This window comes from Manis pentadactyla, chromosome 10 (genome assembly GCF_030020395.1).
Source record: "Manis pentadactyla isolate mManPen7 chromosome 10, mManPen7.hap1, whole genome shotgun sequence".
Lineage (NCBI taxonomy): Eukaryota > Metazoa > Chordata > Mammalia > Pholidota > Manidae > Manis > Manis pentadactyla.
In genome coordinates, this window is record NC_080028.1 from 27,826,083 (window position 1) to 27,843,518 (window position 17,436).

The following is a 17,436-nucleotide window of genomic DNA, read 5'->3' on the forward strand; positions in this document are numbered from 1 at the left end:
TCAAGTTTAGGGCTTGAAATATACAGGTTTTATAAAATTGCTTTTAAAAGGTAAAAGTCTTATTTCTTTCTATGGCAGCAAGAGAGAGCTAAAATCAAAAACACACATTCTGAATTGGAATTAATAATGCACTGTGCATCTTGTCCCTTTATAAAAGTTAAAAACGTCAATCTGGAAACAGAGGGCCCCTCAAAAACTGGAATAGAGATCAATAAAATCAAGATGAGTAGGAGTGCCTATCGCCAATCTCACGGAACCTCCTTGGGTGGTGAAAAAGCCCCATTTTCTCCGACTTGTAAAGCAATTCCTACTGCTTAAAGATGCTGCTACTCCCTCAACTTGGGGAATTACTTTAAGAAGAACTTCATTCTTTTCATGCCCCATTCCCCTTAACCTTCAATGAATGATTCCTAACCTATAATAAGAGTTAGTAACAGGGTATCAATTGGAAAGTGAAATTTTGGGATAAAAACACCATTTAATGAACTACAGGAATTTCCTAACTTCTATTGGCTAAATATTAGGAAGGATAGATAGATTATGAGGGGATTCAACCCAGGAGAGAGAATGATACAGATCAGACTGAATTTAGTTATCTGACTGTCCTGCCAGAGATTCTGGATTCATTAAATTAGTTTAAGCAGCTGGAAGTCTGTTTGGTAATGTGCTGAAATACCATCACAAAAAGGAACTCAAGAAGGTGTACAGTAAATGAAGTGGCTCCTTTGGTATATCATGGAGGCATAAAATCAAAACTTTCACAAAATATCAGTCCTATGTTCTATGGTAAAATGGATCTACCATGTACAATTCACACATCCATCTTCACAAAACACTGAGACATATATTGGGGAAGGAAGTATGGGCATCTTTAAAAAGACCTTAGTGATGCCCATCAGTTGCTGGTGGAAGCCATAGCAATAAAAATAGATTGCCTGATTTCAGTGAAAAAGGGCAAACCTGGAGTAGAAGAGATCAAGGAATATCATTTAACTACTGATGAGTAAAATAGATATATTTTCCATTAATAGATATCAGGATCAGTACAAAGATGGAATGGTCTGATCCAAAAAGAACCTAATAATGGCCAGGTGAGAATTAGATTTCTGGTAATGAGAGAGATGTGAAGTCCACTGTAGAACTGTTGGATTTGTAAAATAAAAAACCCTCCAGAATTGCTCATCAAAGCCATGGATGAGCCATTGTGACATAGATGCAGGATTTTGGCTCTTCACTGAATTTTTAAATCTTAGTAATCATGAACCTATAGCTACCAGAATGAAAGAGAGGGTATCTTAACTACTTTGCAACAAAATCACAAGGGTGTGCTACTCTGTGTGTGTGTGTGTGTGTGTGTGTGTGTGTGTGTGTGTTTATGTGAATACATATTGTGCCCTGAAGAAGAAAACATAGTTTTGAAACAAAACAAATTCCCAGGGACACAGGAACTTTGGTAGTCCACTAGTGAGGGTTTTGTGATGGTAAGATAACAAGAGGAGAAGTTACCTTTATCCAGCCCATACCCTCCCCATATTTTCTTCCCAACTTCTTGTATATATATAGTTGGAATAGATAACCTCAGAAAGGGATAGATTTCTCAGACCAGCTCTGTAACCCATGAAATAAGAACCATTCAGATTGGAAAGACCAAGTTGAAAATAGCCGAGCTCTCCACCCCTACAAAAATATTAAATTAATGTAATACCTCTTCAATAAAAGAATTATTAGTGCCACCTTTGATTATTTAAAAGTGCAGGGTTAATAATTCTCTGCAGATCCCTATTTTTGTTTGGTGGTGGAGAACTAGTTTTAGAGGATAAAAATGGATTTTCCAAAATCTAATTAGGTGGCAACTTCTGTTGCAATTGCTGCCTCATAAGTGGTCCAAATCATTATAGCTCTTAGTACCCTGTATGAAGCAACTGATCTGAATAATGTCTTTTTCCTCTATTCCAATAAACAAAATTACTACGAGCAGTCTGTTTTCTTTCAGGAGAACAGGAACAGCAATATAATTTTGCCATGCTGTTTCTGGATTGTGTTAACTCCTTGGCTTTGTATCACATTTTAATCTGCAGAAATACCATCTCATACAATCTCATCTGCTACAATCTAGAGTGTAAAGTTTATTAGCTAGATACAGTGGTTAGACACTTGAATGCCAGAGCATTGGAGACAAATATAATGGAAGACTGTAGGACTGCCAAGTCATTGATTTATTATAGGGATTTAGGGGTCTAAGGAAAGTTGTGACATTTCTCCAAAATGAAGACAGTTTGCTATGTATCCATTACCACTAGGAACATGGACGGTCTCTTTGAAATTTGGAGGACACATATTACTATGTGTGAGCCCAGTGCTGAGAAGCTGTGAGATTTGCATCTGTCCCATGGCAAGAGAAGGCTCTCTGGACAATTAAGGTCACAGCAATCCTACTACACATCACTCGTCAGATTAAATGATGTTTAAAGAATGTAAAGCAGATCAGGTCACATACAGTGTGTGATAAGCCTTAATAAGACAATTAAACTCTTAGCTTTCCAAAGCAAAGACATGTTGTATTTAGTAAATAACTATTATCCTCTTTTAAGAAACTAGACCCAAGGGGAGACTGAACAACAACTTGGTGTTAGCTGCCCATAAACTCAGTATTACCAGATTCATCCAGTCTAACCTGAATTGCCCAACCGGGCTGATTCAGAAAGTACATGATATCAACAAGAATGGGACCAAGTGGGTCCTAGCCCTGTGGCACTGCTGTCCATCCCTTCAGTCCCACTTATGACCTCACAGGGTCATAAGTCTCTAGGACCAGCTAACTGGGAAGAGCACATCATCAATACTATCACATTATAATTGATGTGACATGATATGCAGGAACCAGGTGAGAATGTACTGTTGCAACAATATAGCTCCCTTGAGATGGCCTGGAAGGGCAGTCTGAAAAGAAGCTAAAGATGATAAAAATACATACATAAGTCAATAAAATCTTATTTTTTTGAATCTCAAAAAAAAATATCAGGTTTAAATCGCACACACACATAAAAGCCCTTAAGATTACTGGAGACATGAGTTGAGTAGTATTTTCTGAACGTTCTGATGAAAGTTTGTCTTGTAAAAGCCCTCTTCTAAAGTACTTTGGAGATGAGCTTTAACCAACTGGCTTTCAAGCTGCTCACCTCCTGTTATCTTAGTATCTACTGAAGGCCAGTGGTGCTAAGGCTAACTTGGTAGAAATGGAGAGGGCTAGAGAGACTGGAGGAATAGTCAAGCCAGCCAACTGGCTCTGGGTAATTGGTAACAGAGCTCTCAAGAATCACAGAGCTGTTTTTATTTGTGTTTTTTGACTAGGCAATGAAAGTCTTCTTGTAGGCTCTTAGAGCAACTGGCACCAAAGAGAGTGATAAATATCAAAAGTTTAATTGAAACATAATTTACTTATAAAAGGCAGGGTTTACTCCCAGTTCCAGATCAATTTTGAATAGCATAGGGTCAGAATGGTTCAGATATAAAGACTAAACTATAAATAGGTTATTTGACAGTTATTTATGACAGAAAATATTTGTGTTATCATAGTAATAAAAATTCATAGTAATAAAAACTACACTCTGAAGATTAAGCATTGGCTTTTTCACTTTATACCCAGGATTCACAGACACAAACACACACGTGTGTATATGATAATATGTGTGGAGGAATAGAGAGCGAGACAGAGAGAATACCTGGTCTTTAGCTGGCAAATGATACTGATTTTCCTAGATCTTCCAATAGCATTATTAGTGCTTTCTTCTTAACAAAGTTCAGCAAAGTGCTATCAGATAAGTGAGGTAATCCTCTAATATGAAATGCCTCTATAAGCCAAATCAAACCAAGAAAGAAAAAGAAATAAAGGACATGAATTATTGCAAGGAGCAAAAAAACACTCACTGTACTAACCTTATAGTTTTTAATGTCATTTTGATTGAGATATGAGAAGATAGTACTTACATAAAACAAAAGAATACTTTCAGAAAGGAACACCAGAGAACAAGTTCCCAAAGTAAATACATGACATATGATATAAGAATTTTAAAGGACAGAAGATAAAATAAAGGAATCTTTCAAAAAGCATAAGGAAGTATTGAGAAGGGAAGTAGAAAAGAAAATATAGGAGAATTAGACACTTTATCCAGGAGATGCTCTAAGACAAAAAAATGGATTGCCATATGGACATGAACTTTCAGATTGAAAGGACTCCTTGAGTATCCAGTGGATGAGTTAAATATATTCTTTCAAAGCATATAGTTGTAAAAATTCAGAAACTGAAGATGCAAAGAAAATCTCAAAAGTTTTCACACAGCAAAAAAAGGTCATATTCTGAAAACTAAAGACTGTAATTTCACCAACCTTTCCCATTTCAACTCCAGAAACAACAAGACAATCACTTTTTTCAAACATCTTCAAAATGTGGAAGGAATGTTGTTTCAAATCAGAATTCTATCCAGTCAAAGACCAGTTAGGTGGGTGGGGTGAATAAGCACATTTTTGTACATCTGAGATCACACACACACCCCAAAAAACATATCTCAGGTGCATGCAAGCGACCTTTGTGCTTCCCCACCACTGGAGTTAACCAGGAAGGAACAGAACCCAAGATCCAGGAAGTAACACAGGAGATGAGTGAAGCCCAAGACCACAGCAGTAACACAGGCTGAGAACAAGGGTTTCATTATCCATAAATGTCCTGTAAAAGACGATACTTCAACAGAGACAGTGTGATTTATGTGTTAATTATAATCCACAACTTGGATAAGCTTAGTTAACCTTTTGAAGAAACTTTATAACGAAGACTCACTTAATGAATGCTTTTAATGCTTGTTGCTAATAAATGCCTGTGATATATGATATAATCAAGTCAAATTTATTTTCATCTGTGTAGATTTTAAGGGAGGATTTCCATACCCCTCATTAACTGTAAGACAAATGAAATGTGCCATATGTAAAAAAGAGACAGTTGGAAGAGATGATTTGTAAGTTTTCCTTGAGCTTCAACTTCTTTCGCTGTGTCTTTTTTCTACACTTATCCAACATGTTTACCTTCATTATGTTATTTGGTTTTTGAACCACCCCTCAAAGAAGTCAGGGCAGGTGTGTTATGGGTAGATTTAGACTCATGATAATTAAATAGACTGTGAAAACTCAAACTAGTAAGTCACAAAAGGAAAATTTTGACTCATTTTTTTCAACCATATATCTAAGACTGTATACTATGCTTCTATATATATATAGTTATGCTGATCAAAAATTCATGACTATCAAAATGATGCAGGTACCTTAAGTGTTAATATGTTCATTTACTCATTCAGTAAACATTTAGTGAATACTTACTATGTCCAAAGCCCCATGGACTTCAAAAATCTCAGTCCATATTTAGAGACAATGTTGAAGCCATGTCATTACACCTTAGGCTTCCTTTGTCCTTGTTTTGAAGAACCAGAAAAGACTGAACAGCCTTTCATCAGTTCTTAGAACAGGTAGCAAGACTCAGACATTCTCACCCTTGTCTTAATTTACTGAACTTCCACTTGAGCCATTCCAACGAGGAGTTTAAGTACCCATCTTCCAGGAATCAATAATCAAAGGAAGGTAGATTGGATTGTTATAAGAAAAATCAAGATGTAGATAGAGATAATACCAATAGTAGAAAACGTCCTATGGTTTTAGTCTGGAAATAATGACACCAAACCTGGTATGCATTGTAGATGGTCATTTTTATTTATATCACATCTTCTGGGTCCTTACAATGTGATTGTTGTTACACACTCCCCAAAGGAGAGGAAAGAGTCAAAATGATTTCCAGATTTTTCTGGTTTGGGAGACAATGACAGTGACCCTCAAAAGTATAAAATGACGAGAGCATTTGGAAGTAAGAGAAAATAGAAAATTTCATTCTACACATATGACTTTGAGACATCCAACAGAAGGCTCTAGAAAGCAGGCATATACACACTCTGGAGTGCAGGTGTTCTTCCAGAGGCTGGGCTGGAGTTAGAGACTCAGGAATCACCGTAATAGAGAGAGGGCTAAACCCTCGGAATCTCACAGGAAATCTATATAGAGTAGGAAGAGCATAGAATAGAGGACAGAACATTTTTTAAAAATGTTAGAGGAAACAGAGAACTTCAAGCTATAGGTAGAGAAAAGTCACAAGGGGAGGGAAGGAAAATCTAGGAGAGAATGTTGTCAGAGAATCAAGAGAAACACTTAATAAAAGATGGGTCAGCATTGTCAAGTCACAAGTTAAGGAAGCCAAACACTAAAAGGCTTCAGTAGATGAGTAAACACGAAGATCATTGCTGATTTTGTCAAAGCAATTGTAGGGAAATGGAGAGATTATTTAGGCAGTGGATCATGGATGGACCGGTGAACAGGAAATGACTGGAGGCAGCCAGTGTACTGGTCTAACTTTCCTACAATGAACATGTAGCGACATTTGTATAATAAAATTCAGAAACAACTGAAATATGTTTGGCTAAAAAAGAAAATTAAGAAAAAGGAGCGTAGCTAAAAGGGTTGTGCAGATCTGAAGCTCATCTGTTCTTTATATCCTGAGGGCTTAGAAACAGAAGAGAGAAGAAAGGAGAGTGCAGAGGGAAGAGGAGATCATTGCTGTGAGGAAGGAGATAGCACTTTATTTTCTTTAAACTCTGACATGAGTGTACCTGTAAAGCAACTAGGTGATCACGTCTGAATCAGATCTTTGTTGATAAAAGCCCTTAAACTTAAATGAATTTCCCAGTTGAAAGTGTAGGGCTGATACTAAAGAGAGGCTAACATGGCCTTAATCATTTATGACAAGCCAGGGCCAACCTGAGAGCTAGTCCATTACTCTTTGATAGAGGACCAAACTGAGCTCTAAGGGACCTGCCTGTAACGAGGAGGGAGGAGCCAGGTGGTTCAGAGAAGGTCCTTGGAATCAGTGTCCTCCCCTCTTGTCCGGGCTCTACCTTTGATAATACGTATGTGAAGCAGTATTGAATGAGTCTATAAATCAAACCTCCTGCTCCCAGAATAAGATAGATTCTGAAAAAGAAAATTATTACAATCAACAGAATAATGTCTTAAAATGAGATTATTTTTATTTATGTCTTTCTTCAAAAGACATAACAATTTTTTCCCCAAAATTAAAGACCTAGAAAACAATTATCTTAGACCTATGTGTTAAAGAAAAGAAAAAAAATTGCAGTGTAACAGAATGTTTGGTAATGGACTAAATGCAAAACATCTGTTATAATTAGAAAAAAAATCACCTCATTTTAATAATTGCTTGGAATGAAGCTCCCAGTAGGGAATTGAGATACCAAAGTTATTCTTATAAAACAGAGCATAACACCATGTGTTGTGCCAACATCAAGTATAGCTTCCCAGATTTCATTTTTAAGTTTTTGAGGTGTATTTTTCTATCTTTCCCTCAAATATAATGTATCTAAAGACAATTCCAACATGTCTTTTTTATGAGAAATGACTAAAATATTTCCATAGAGACAAAATACATTGGCCTTTATTTCTTTGTATTCAATTAAAAATAAAAAAGATTTTCTAGAGAAAAATGTTTTAAAATCTCTTCTTGGTATACTTGAAATCAAAACTGATTTCAGTTGCCTGCTGGTAGTTCAGGTCTAGATATCAGTACATTGTAACATCTTTGCAACTGTGGATTCAGAGTGAAAATTGCCCTGAATTTTTGCTATGGGTTCTTGAGATTAAAGAGTTTCCTGTGCTGAGCTGCCTAGGTGAGAGGGGCTGTGGTGGCTGGAGGGGTTAAAGCTGGAGCCACTGGTGCATATATTTTAGGGAGGATTCATAAAAACACGACAGTGGAGTCTGGGTCAATCCATTACTGTGAATGAGCAGTGGCCAATAGAAGGGGAACAGAAAGATCCAAGAAGGCTGAGGTAAGCGGTCTTCGGAAGCCCCGTCAAAGCGGAAACAATAGATCAAAAGGTGCTCACGGTGATCGGTCAGAGGAGGTTTCATTTGTTCTCATAGGAGGCTGGACAGCATAAAATAAAAGCAAATTGTTAAGTCAATTTTTTTTTTTTCTCAACTGATTTTAGCAAACGTCAGACCCAGACACAGGACTCAACGGTATATTCCTGGACAGCGAGGTAAACTATTTTGCACTTTTTAAAACTCGTAACATTAAGAATTATAAGTTCTGATTCATCGGAGGCAAGGCTACAGCTTCAATAACGAAAATAAATCCTATTCTGAGAAAAAGAATGTTTTAATGTGTCTCTGTTGGACTATGACCAGAGCAGAGTTCTGCAGCTGTAAGAAATTTTGACAGCTTGCGGAACCAGCTCTTCCCTCATCATTTCCCTCAGTTTCGTGAGAATGAAAGATCAGCATTTCATAATTGACACTTCTTTTATCTTTTTTAGGAATAAGTAAAATGTATTCTGTCCTATTATCCAGCAGTTGAACTAAATGTACATTGGTCAGAATGTTACTGTTTTATTGGTCAGAATGTTATGTTTTATATATATACATATATATATATATTTGTTTTTCCTGTTAGACTAGTTCATTGTACCCATACCCTTGTTGACATTCAGTGAGGAAGATATATGTCTCTTAGATGTATCATATATCACTGCTAACCATTTCTTTAACAGCCATCCTGAAAATATGGAGTTCTACCTATATCATAAACATGTCTTTGTTTTGTTTCTTATCAATCATCGTAATGCCATAGTTGAATATATTACTTACTTAATTGTGATATATAGAAAGAAAATTCATAATCCAAACTTCTTGACTGACCAACTTCATTTTAATACTTATAAAGCTAGAAGTCTTTCCCCACACCCCAAAGTAAAACTTACCTGAGATGTTGAGCAATAGAACAAGAGTTTAACTACACTCTTTTCTTCATGTCTTAAAACCTTTCTTCACAACAAACTGGCAAAATGTTCTTTGATCTCTCTCTCTCTTTCTTTGTTTCAAGGGCCAGAGAGCCTGGGAAATTTTATCCAGATGTCCTGCTCGTTTAGGAGTAGAAGTAAAAACATATGCTTTATTTCTTAGAAACAACACAGACTCCTAACTTGAGTAAAAGATCACTTTTTTGGTACTCTCGCATTTAACTATGGGTTTCAGTTAAATTTCTTGCAGTAAATAGCTTGAAATGGAAAAGCACTCAGAGCTCCTAAAATGTGCTTTCCATTCCTCAGTTTCAGTGTGATTGGGTTAAAACTAGAAAGCTACAAATTGGTGAGTCAGTTTCAGTGTTTGCAAAATGCTTTGCATAGAGTGCCTACTAAATAAATGTGTATTCATTGATATCTATATATAAAACGTTGTCATGTGTTTACCTTTACCCCAAAGAAGTGATCATTTTGGTGCATACAGTTATCTAAAGGTCAAGAACTTCAAACATCTAATAGTAGTACCCTTTATCCTAGGTACTATAATGGCAACTGCAATCTGTTTCATCATTGGCATTTTATTCATAGCAGACACTGTATGGACTCGAAGTGTGAGACAGGTCTATGAGCTAAATGAGCTAGAGGATTGGACTGTGCATGACTTTGATTGTCCCAGGGAATGTTTCTGTCCCCCTAGTTTCCCTACTGCTTTATACTGTGAAAACCGAGGGCTCAAAGAAATCCCTGCAATTCCTTCAAGGATCTGGTATCTTTATCTTGAAAACAACCTGATAGAAACAATTCCTGAGAAGCCATTCGAGAATGCCACCCAGCTGAGATGGATAAATCTAAACAAAAATAAAATAACCAACTATGGAATTGAAAAAGGTGCCCTGAGCCAACTCAAGAAGTTGCTTTTCTTATTTCTGGAAGATAACGAACTAGACGAGGTACCTTCTCCATTGCCAAGAAGTTTAGAACAATTACAATTAGCTAGAAACAAAGTATCCAGAATTCCTCAAGGGACCTTCAGCAATCTGGAGAACCTGACCCTTCTTGACCTGCAGCACAATAAACTTCTAGACAATGCCTTTCAAAGAGACACCTTTAAGGGACTCAAGAACCTAATGCAGCTAAATATGGCCAAGAATGCCCTGAGAAATATGCCACCGAGATTACCAGCCAATACAATGCAACTATTTTTAGATAACAATTCCATTGAAGGAATACCAGAAAATTATTTTAATGTGATTCCTAAAGTGGCCTTCCTGAGACTAAACCACAACAAATTATCAGATGCAGGTCTCCCACCAAATGGGTTTGATGTATCATCAATTCTAGATCTTCAGCTCTCTCACAATCAACTCACAAAGGTCCCCCGAATCAGCTCTCATCTGCAGCACCTTCACCTTGATCATAACAGAATTAAAAGTAAGTAATCATCAGGCAAAGTCTTTGATTAAAATGCTCATGGGTCATTCAATTTATTCTATATCTTCTTTAAAAATAGCAATTATGTTGTTCTTATTTTTGCCCCCCACTCAGATATTCTTAGATCATTTTTAGTGTATTTTAAATTTTCAGTATTAAGTTTAAGTTTTATCTATTCACACACAGTCTTAATCAAGAAGTTTGAGTCTTCAAATTGTAGATTGAAAGTGGACTTTAGTAATCTATAGAGGAGCTCTTATCTATTGGAGAAACTCAGTGACTCGACCTTCTTTTATTCCAAGGAGATTCCAATATTCTTCCCTCCCTGGGTAGACTTATTTAGGTAAGTGTACCAGACAAAAACAACCTCATGAATAGTAAGAGAATGACTATGATTTAGGAGATATCAGAAAGGCAGCTCCATCCTAAAAACTACAGGATGACTGATGCCTGAAACCACCCTCATCAGTCTCTGCTTTAGATCAATGGGTTTCTCAAACTAGAGGGTGACAATTCATGGCTCCACCCCAGAATTCCTGACTGAGTCATTCTGGATGGGACCTGAGACTTTCATTTCTAACAAGTTCCCAGGTAATGCTGAGACCACTGCTCTGGGGACCGTGCATTGGAAACTGGTGCTGTAGTTTAAGGCTATGCTCAGTTGAGATGGAAACAAATGCCCCTGGAAGCTGGTAACTTCTTAGGACTAATAACAACCAACAAAGTAGACTGCTTGCTCCTTTCTTGAAAATACTTTTTAATAAAGGAGAGAGACATGAGGGCAAAGTACCTGGAGGCAGAGATGCCATCAAAGGAGAAGTGGTTATAGAAAGAAAAAGCTGGAGATACTAACAGCAAACTTGGCATCTTCAAAGTTATGCCTGAGACCAGGCTGACTCTCGTGTAAAAGTGGACAGACGCTACCTTGCTTCAGCACAGAGGTATTGGACCCAGCCTGGCACCTATCTGTGCATCCTCAACCCAACACAAACCCTTTAGGAATATAATTAAGGAGACTTCTGAACAACTAAGAAACTACATTCCTAAAGTGACAATCAGTCAGATATTTTGCAGGAAAATAACATAATTGTCAGAAGGTTGTGCTGTCTGGTTATTTCTCACTAAAGTTTCCTTTGAGCAAATAATCACACAAACATTCCATTTATCAGAATAGACTATTTTTCCCCTGGGAATTGCTCAGTTATCCAAAATATTTTTTATTTTATTTTATTAACAGAATAATACTTGAGCATAGAATCAAGGAACTAAGAAGCAGGCTGCTGCCACAGCAGTTATTTTTCCATGGTGATGAGACCCATTGCTTAATCCCGTAGTCAACAGCAAAGAATGCCACAGAAAAAAAGATGTAAATAGCTGCATCTGTTTCACTGAACCAGATAGCACAACAGCCAATATTGACCAAAATGTATGTGATTTGTCTCCTGATGAAACTTCTATGACAACAAAGCCCCATAGACATTTGATATGGAAGTTAATTTAAAAGAATTCCACATAAATCCCCATTTGTGAATTAGGGTTTCCCCTGACAATTTGAGAATAAGGACGTTTAGGAGGGAGGTAGGAAAATTCAACACAGTTGAGCACATATACCAGGCATTTACATAGTCATACAAAGAAGAATAGGATTCTGTTCTTTCTCCGCTCACATTTTAGAGAGTTTTTACAGTGTTTTCTCATATATTTTTATTTTCATTGTCCTCATGCCTTAGCATGCATCAGAATCCCCTGGAGGGTGTGTAAGACACAGGTTGCTGGCCCCACCGTGACTCAGGAGGTCTGGGTGGGACCTAAAAATTCAGTTCTAGGAAGTATTGATCCTGCTGGTCCAGGGACCACAAATTAACCCTCAAAAGAATCTTGTTTGGTATTATAAGGAATTTTTGACAGTAGAGAAACTGAGGCTCAGTAGTTAAGGATATTTGCCCAAGGGCAAAGAGTAATAGGAATAGCCAGGACCTGCTCCCAGGGCTTCTCATTTTAGGTATTTTCCCTACTCATACAGAATACTCATAGCATAATTTTCTTCAATCCCTGGACTACAAGACCAGAAAAATTTCTGTCAGTACAGGTAAGAATTATTTTAACAACAACATCAATGAAAAGAAATTGATATGTTTGCTTCTTAGTGTAGATATCAAGTTTAGTTGTTTCTATATTCCAAGAAAATTCATGTAAAATAAGAATTTCCCTGGCTAGAGTTATAGACTCACCATTATTTCACGCTGTTATAATAACTGTTGAAATACTTAGCTCTTCTGGCCACATAATCTACTTTAGCTGTTAATCAAGTGGCTTCCAAGAAAAAAATATTTTTTAGATGAACGTTTCTCAAATTCTACAGGCAGCGGACTTTTGTCATGCAAAATGATGGAAATATTTATTGCCTCTGAACAGGGATTTTTAAATTTGGCAAAAATGTTTACTATTCAAACAAGTTACTTCTTGGTGTTGAAAGGGGCACATTGAAAGGGACACAATCTCTCCAATAGGCAAGGGACCCTGCACAGTATGAAAAGGATTCAGCTGGGACTCAGTTCTGCCACTTACTTGCTGAAATACCCTGTGTGCATTACCTTCCCTGTCTGAACCACTATTCCCTACAATACCCAAGTAGGGAGAATAATCATATTGCCTAATAAAGGCTGTGTGATGATAAGGAGACAATGTATGTGAAAAATAACTTTATAAACACAGAACTGCTGTACAAATATGAGTCAATATTTTTAGCAAGTTGAAGTCACAAAAAGATCATAGCAAACCAACCTCACTCTAAACAAAAAAGCCTTCAGAACTACACACATCTGTCTGCACCAACAGGACACAAAGAAAGGCTATTGTTAGCTAGCTGGGTCTCATTTCCTAAGGAAAATCTCTTGCTTGAAACAGTTTCAAAGTGGGATTTAAAAACAGTATACGATTCCAGTTACTATGCACACTTCTCTGAATTTTGCTAATTTAACAGGCCTTCTCTCTGAATGCATCTAAATCACAGTATAGTCTTTGATGCTAAGGGCTCTGATCCATGGATGGCAGGTGCATAATTTCTCACATCTTCACCTTATGAAATGGCTGATGGGAAATTTTCTGGCTTGAATGTTGAATGCTTTGTAACTCAACTCTTGGCAAATGTTTCCTTTTCAATTAAATATACTTAAGTATGGAGATTTGAGGTTGTTTTCTGTATTATATATATAAACTTAGGTTAAGTGCACTTTTTAAAAAACTGTCATCATATAGTATTAATTTGAAATTTTGTATTTTTAACCACCTCTGCCTCCATCTACCTGTGTATCTATCCATTCTTTCAGTATGAACTCTGAACCTTTGTCTCTACTTGTAACACCCTAAATACTACCTGTCCCATCCTATAGTAATCTAAGCATGCCTTATTTCATCTGAAAGTTTGGGAAGACAAGTGATATATCTTATATACTTATTTCCATTAGAGCTTTTATCAACATATCCTTTCTAGTGCTCTATACTAAGGGTAGTTAAATATGGAGTGAGATGGCTGTGTGTGTGTATATATATATATATATATATATATGTATGTGTGTGTGTGTGTATGTGTGTAAAGCACATTTGTCAGGGTTACTTTTATAAAGTAGATATGGACAACCCCCAGCTTACACAAAATGAGTTGCATCTCTGACACTCCCACAGATCAGGCCACTAGGCCTGTTGCAACAGCTTCTTGGTCTTCCCACCCTAGTCTCTTGTGTTGCAATTCATTCATTCAATGCCATCTTTGTCTCCATAGATGTGAACGTCTCTGTAATATGCCCTACCCACACCATGCTTCCTGCAGAACAAGATTCCTTCAGCTATGGACCGCATCTTCGCTACCTCCGTCTGGATGGAAATGAAATCAAACCACCAATCCCAATGGATTTAATGACCTGCTTTAGGCTCCTTCAGGCTGTCATTATTTAAACACATCCCAACAATCTAAAATGGGTCAATGAGTTAATGCGTCTGACATGAAATTTGGTTACCATTCATAGGCTTGAAGACAAATGTCTCATTTCCAATTGCTCTTGGCCACCATTGTCATTTGTGTAGTTTATTTTTTCTATTCAAAGATGCTTTCACTAATGATATGTAGCAAAGCTGGCTTTTCTTTAATTAATAAGACAGACACAGAGTTAAGATAGTTTATCAACTCAAAGACAGTTTTTCTTTGTCTTTTTCACAGCTTACTAATACCAAACAATGCAGTTGTATTGTTATGCAATAAAAAGAACATATTTGTTTGCAAATGCTTAACATTGTTTATGCAGATGATAGATTTACAGTATAAATACAGTAATCTAACAGGAGGTAGGAAGGTCTGAAGAAAATGAAAATTTATATGAGATATACCTTTATTATAATTATAAGGAAATAATTAAATTCAGATTGCAAAGTAGCTTTTGTAGGCATAAGTTTGGTATTTAGCTCGAGAATGGGTATGAAGTGCATCAAATACTTTATAACAGAATTCTAGTCATTTAATACCAAATAACAATCAACAGTCACATTAGTACACCACTATTTCCTATAGCTGCCATTCTTAGATATAGTACAATGTTGTCTAGCGATAACTCATTTATTATAAAACATTTCTGAAAGAATGTTAGTGTGTCCATATGAAATCCACTTGAGATGCAACTTGTTCAGTTCTTATGTTTGCCAGTGTTCTTTGGATTTTTAAATAAAAAGTGAAGACTTTCTAACAAAACAGAAGTAAAACTTTTATTTCAGGGATTTTATTAAGAACATATTTTAACAAAAAGTGTTATAGTAACCATAATTTCCATTTTTCTAGCATGAATATATGCAAATATGCTCTTCTTTTTCTTCTAGTAAACATAATTTGAAAATATATACTCTAATCACTTAAGATAGTATGTCTATTTCTCATGAATTAAAGTAATAACCTAGGATTTCATAAACAAAGTATACTTTACTTTAGACTTCTGATTTCATAAGTAATGTTATAAATAATAAAAACTCCATAGAGATTATATGACTTTATATATTTTTTCCAAACAGTATTCAGAAAAATCCTATAAAATTTGATATATTTCTCTAGAAAAGCATTATATACATTTGTGAAACACTAGATTAAAGAAAGTGTAGCATTCACCTTTACTCAAAGTCTTCTCAGAAACTTAATAGGTTATCCTGTAAGGTGAATTCCCAAGAAGATAATATAATGTACAGTATTGTCTACTTGTTTTCACATCAAAACTTACTGGGGCGAGGGAGGGCCAGTTAACATACTTTGAACTTAGTGTTCAAAATGCTGACTAAAGGCAAGAAATCAAATTAATTCACATTAGGAAAGAAAATTTTTTTAAAGGCTTTAAAGCCCATAAAGAGAATTATGAAAATTATGTCATATAAATTTGTCATAAAATATAAGTAATCAGATATTAGGCTGGGGAGAAAATAATATGTTGAGAAAAATATAATAACTTTAAAGATTAGAAAACTTACCATATGAAAGGGGGATAAAACATACCCTATGAAGCTCCAAAATGAAGAGTGGAACATAGGGGTGATATGTATAAGAAACCATATTTTAGCTCTAACAAATGAAGGGTTTTCTAACAGTTGTTCAGAGTCACTCAACAATGGAAGCAACTTCCCATGAGGCAGAGTTGTCTACCACACAAACTGTTCAAACAGATAAATCAAGATAATTCAAGAGAAAGGATATAAAAGGACCCCTAATCTGGAAACAAAGTTGTGAAATGTTCCTCTAAAACCTTTACAACTCTAAGAATTTTATTTTTTCTTTCCTCCCTCCCTTCTACCCTTTCTCCTTCCTTCCCTTTTATATTTTTTAAATTTATTTCAGAAAATACACACTGAGTGCCATATATCTACCAGATTATACTACACACTGGGGACATAATAGTGAACACAGTTTATGCTATACTGGATGAGACAGCAATTAGCTGAATAATCACAAAAATATGTAAAATTTTATCCATCATAATTAGAGTTATTAACAGAAAGCTACATGGCACAAAGTAATTAATCCTGATTTTAAAGAAGGGTTTCCCTAAAGAAATAATGATTAATGGAACAAAAAGGATGAAAATTAACACAGGGTGGAGGAAGGATTTTCCAGACAGTGTATAAAGACTCATAATCCTTTAAGAACAATTTGGAAATCACTGAAGAGTTTTAAGTCAGAGGGATTATGTCCATTGAGGGTTAATATCATGTATTGATAAAGAACGTTAACACTAAAGCTAAAATTGTGAACTCAAATCCCTGATGTAGCATTATGTGGCCCCAGACCAAATCTTTAAATTATGTGTGCCTCAGTTTCTCCTCATTTATGAAATGGGGATAAGTAATAGCATCTACTTTATAGTTAGAAGTAAATGAGCCAAAATATATAAAGTGCCTTGAACAGTGCCTGATACATGGTAAATGCTAACTGTTATTATTATTGTTATTGTATTCAATATATGGCTATATACTAGATATATACCACATACATATACACAAAAGTTTCTTCTTGGTTCAGTGAGTAAGTTTGGAGGGAACTAAGACAACATGTGAGAGATCAACTAGGATTTTAATCTTACTGTACAAAATAGGTAATTGAGAGGATAAGGGCACTGATAATGGTGGTAGACAGAGAGAATTGGGCAAAGGAGAGAAATTAGGAGGTCAAAGTGTAAGGATGTGGTTGATCAGGAGAGATAGGAGTCCAAGCAAGGTTTCTGCTTGTGTAACTAAATAGATGACATACATTTTCTAAAAGAAGCACACTTAGAAGAGAAGATCATGAGTTTGATTTTAGACATAGTTTGAAATGGTTTTGATTCATTCAAGAGGAGATGAATGAGAACTGGAGTTAAAAGGAGAGGTCTGGATAGATATATCAAAATGTAATCAGAATTTTCTATGTTGTGTTAATATTTGCAGTAATTTTGGAAGAATTCTGCCTTTATATATTCATACTCTAATGAGATAAGATGGAGTAACGGGTGGGAGATAGAATAGGAGAAACAGGCATAATTCTAAGTATTGACAAATGAAGCTATGAGAAATAGAATGAGCATTGTTTTAA

The 17,436-nt window shown here is 35.9% G+C and overlaps 1 protein-coding gene across 1 annotated transcript; it reads left to right on the forward strand.

Annotated features, from left to right (window-relative positions):
• Nucleotides 1–7,574: 7,574 nt before the first annotated feature.
• KERA (keratocan) lies at nucleotides 7,575–15,367 on the forward strand. Its single transcript, XM_036891470.2, has 4 exons — nucleotides 7,575–7,934; nucleotides 8,097–8,147; nucleotides 9,447–10,340; nucleotides 14,122–15,367. The coding sequence occupies exons 3-4, from the start codon at nucleotides 9,455–9,457 to the stop codon at nucleotides 14,292–14,294; spliced, it is 1,059 nt and encodes a 352-aa protein (XP_036747365.1). The 5' UTR covers nucleotides 7,575–7,934; nucleotides 8,097–8,147; nucleotides 9,447–9,454; the 3' UTR covers nucleotides 14,295–15,367.
• The last annotated feature ends 2,069 nt before the right edge of the window (nucleotides 15,368–17,436 follow it).

Excerpts from the sequence above, each read along its gene's own strand:
- KERA (XM_036891470.2), top strand. The coding sequence starts at position 9,455 with ATGGCAACTGCAATCTGTTTCATCATTGGCATTTTATTCATAGCAGAC. Across the intron at positions 10,341-14,121 it reads TGATCATAACAGAATTAAAA|ATGTGAACGTCTCTGTAATA; the intron begins GTAAGTAATCAT and ends TTGTCTCCATAG.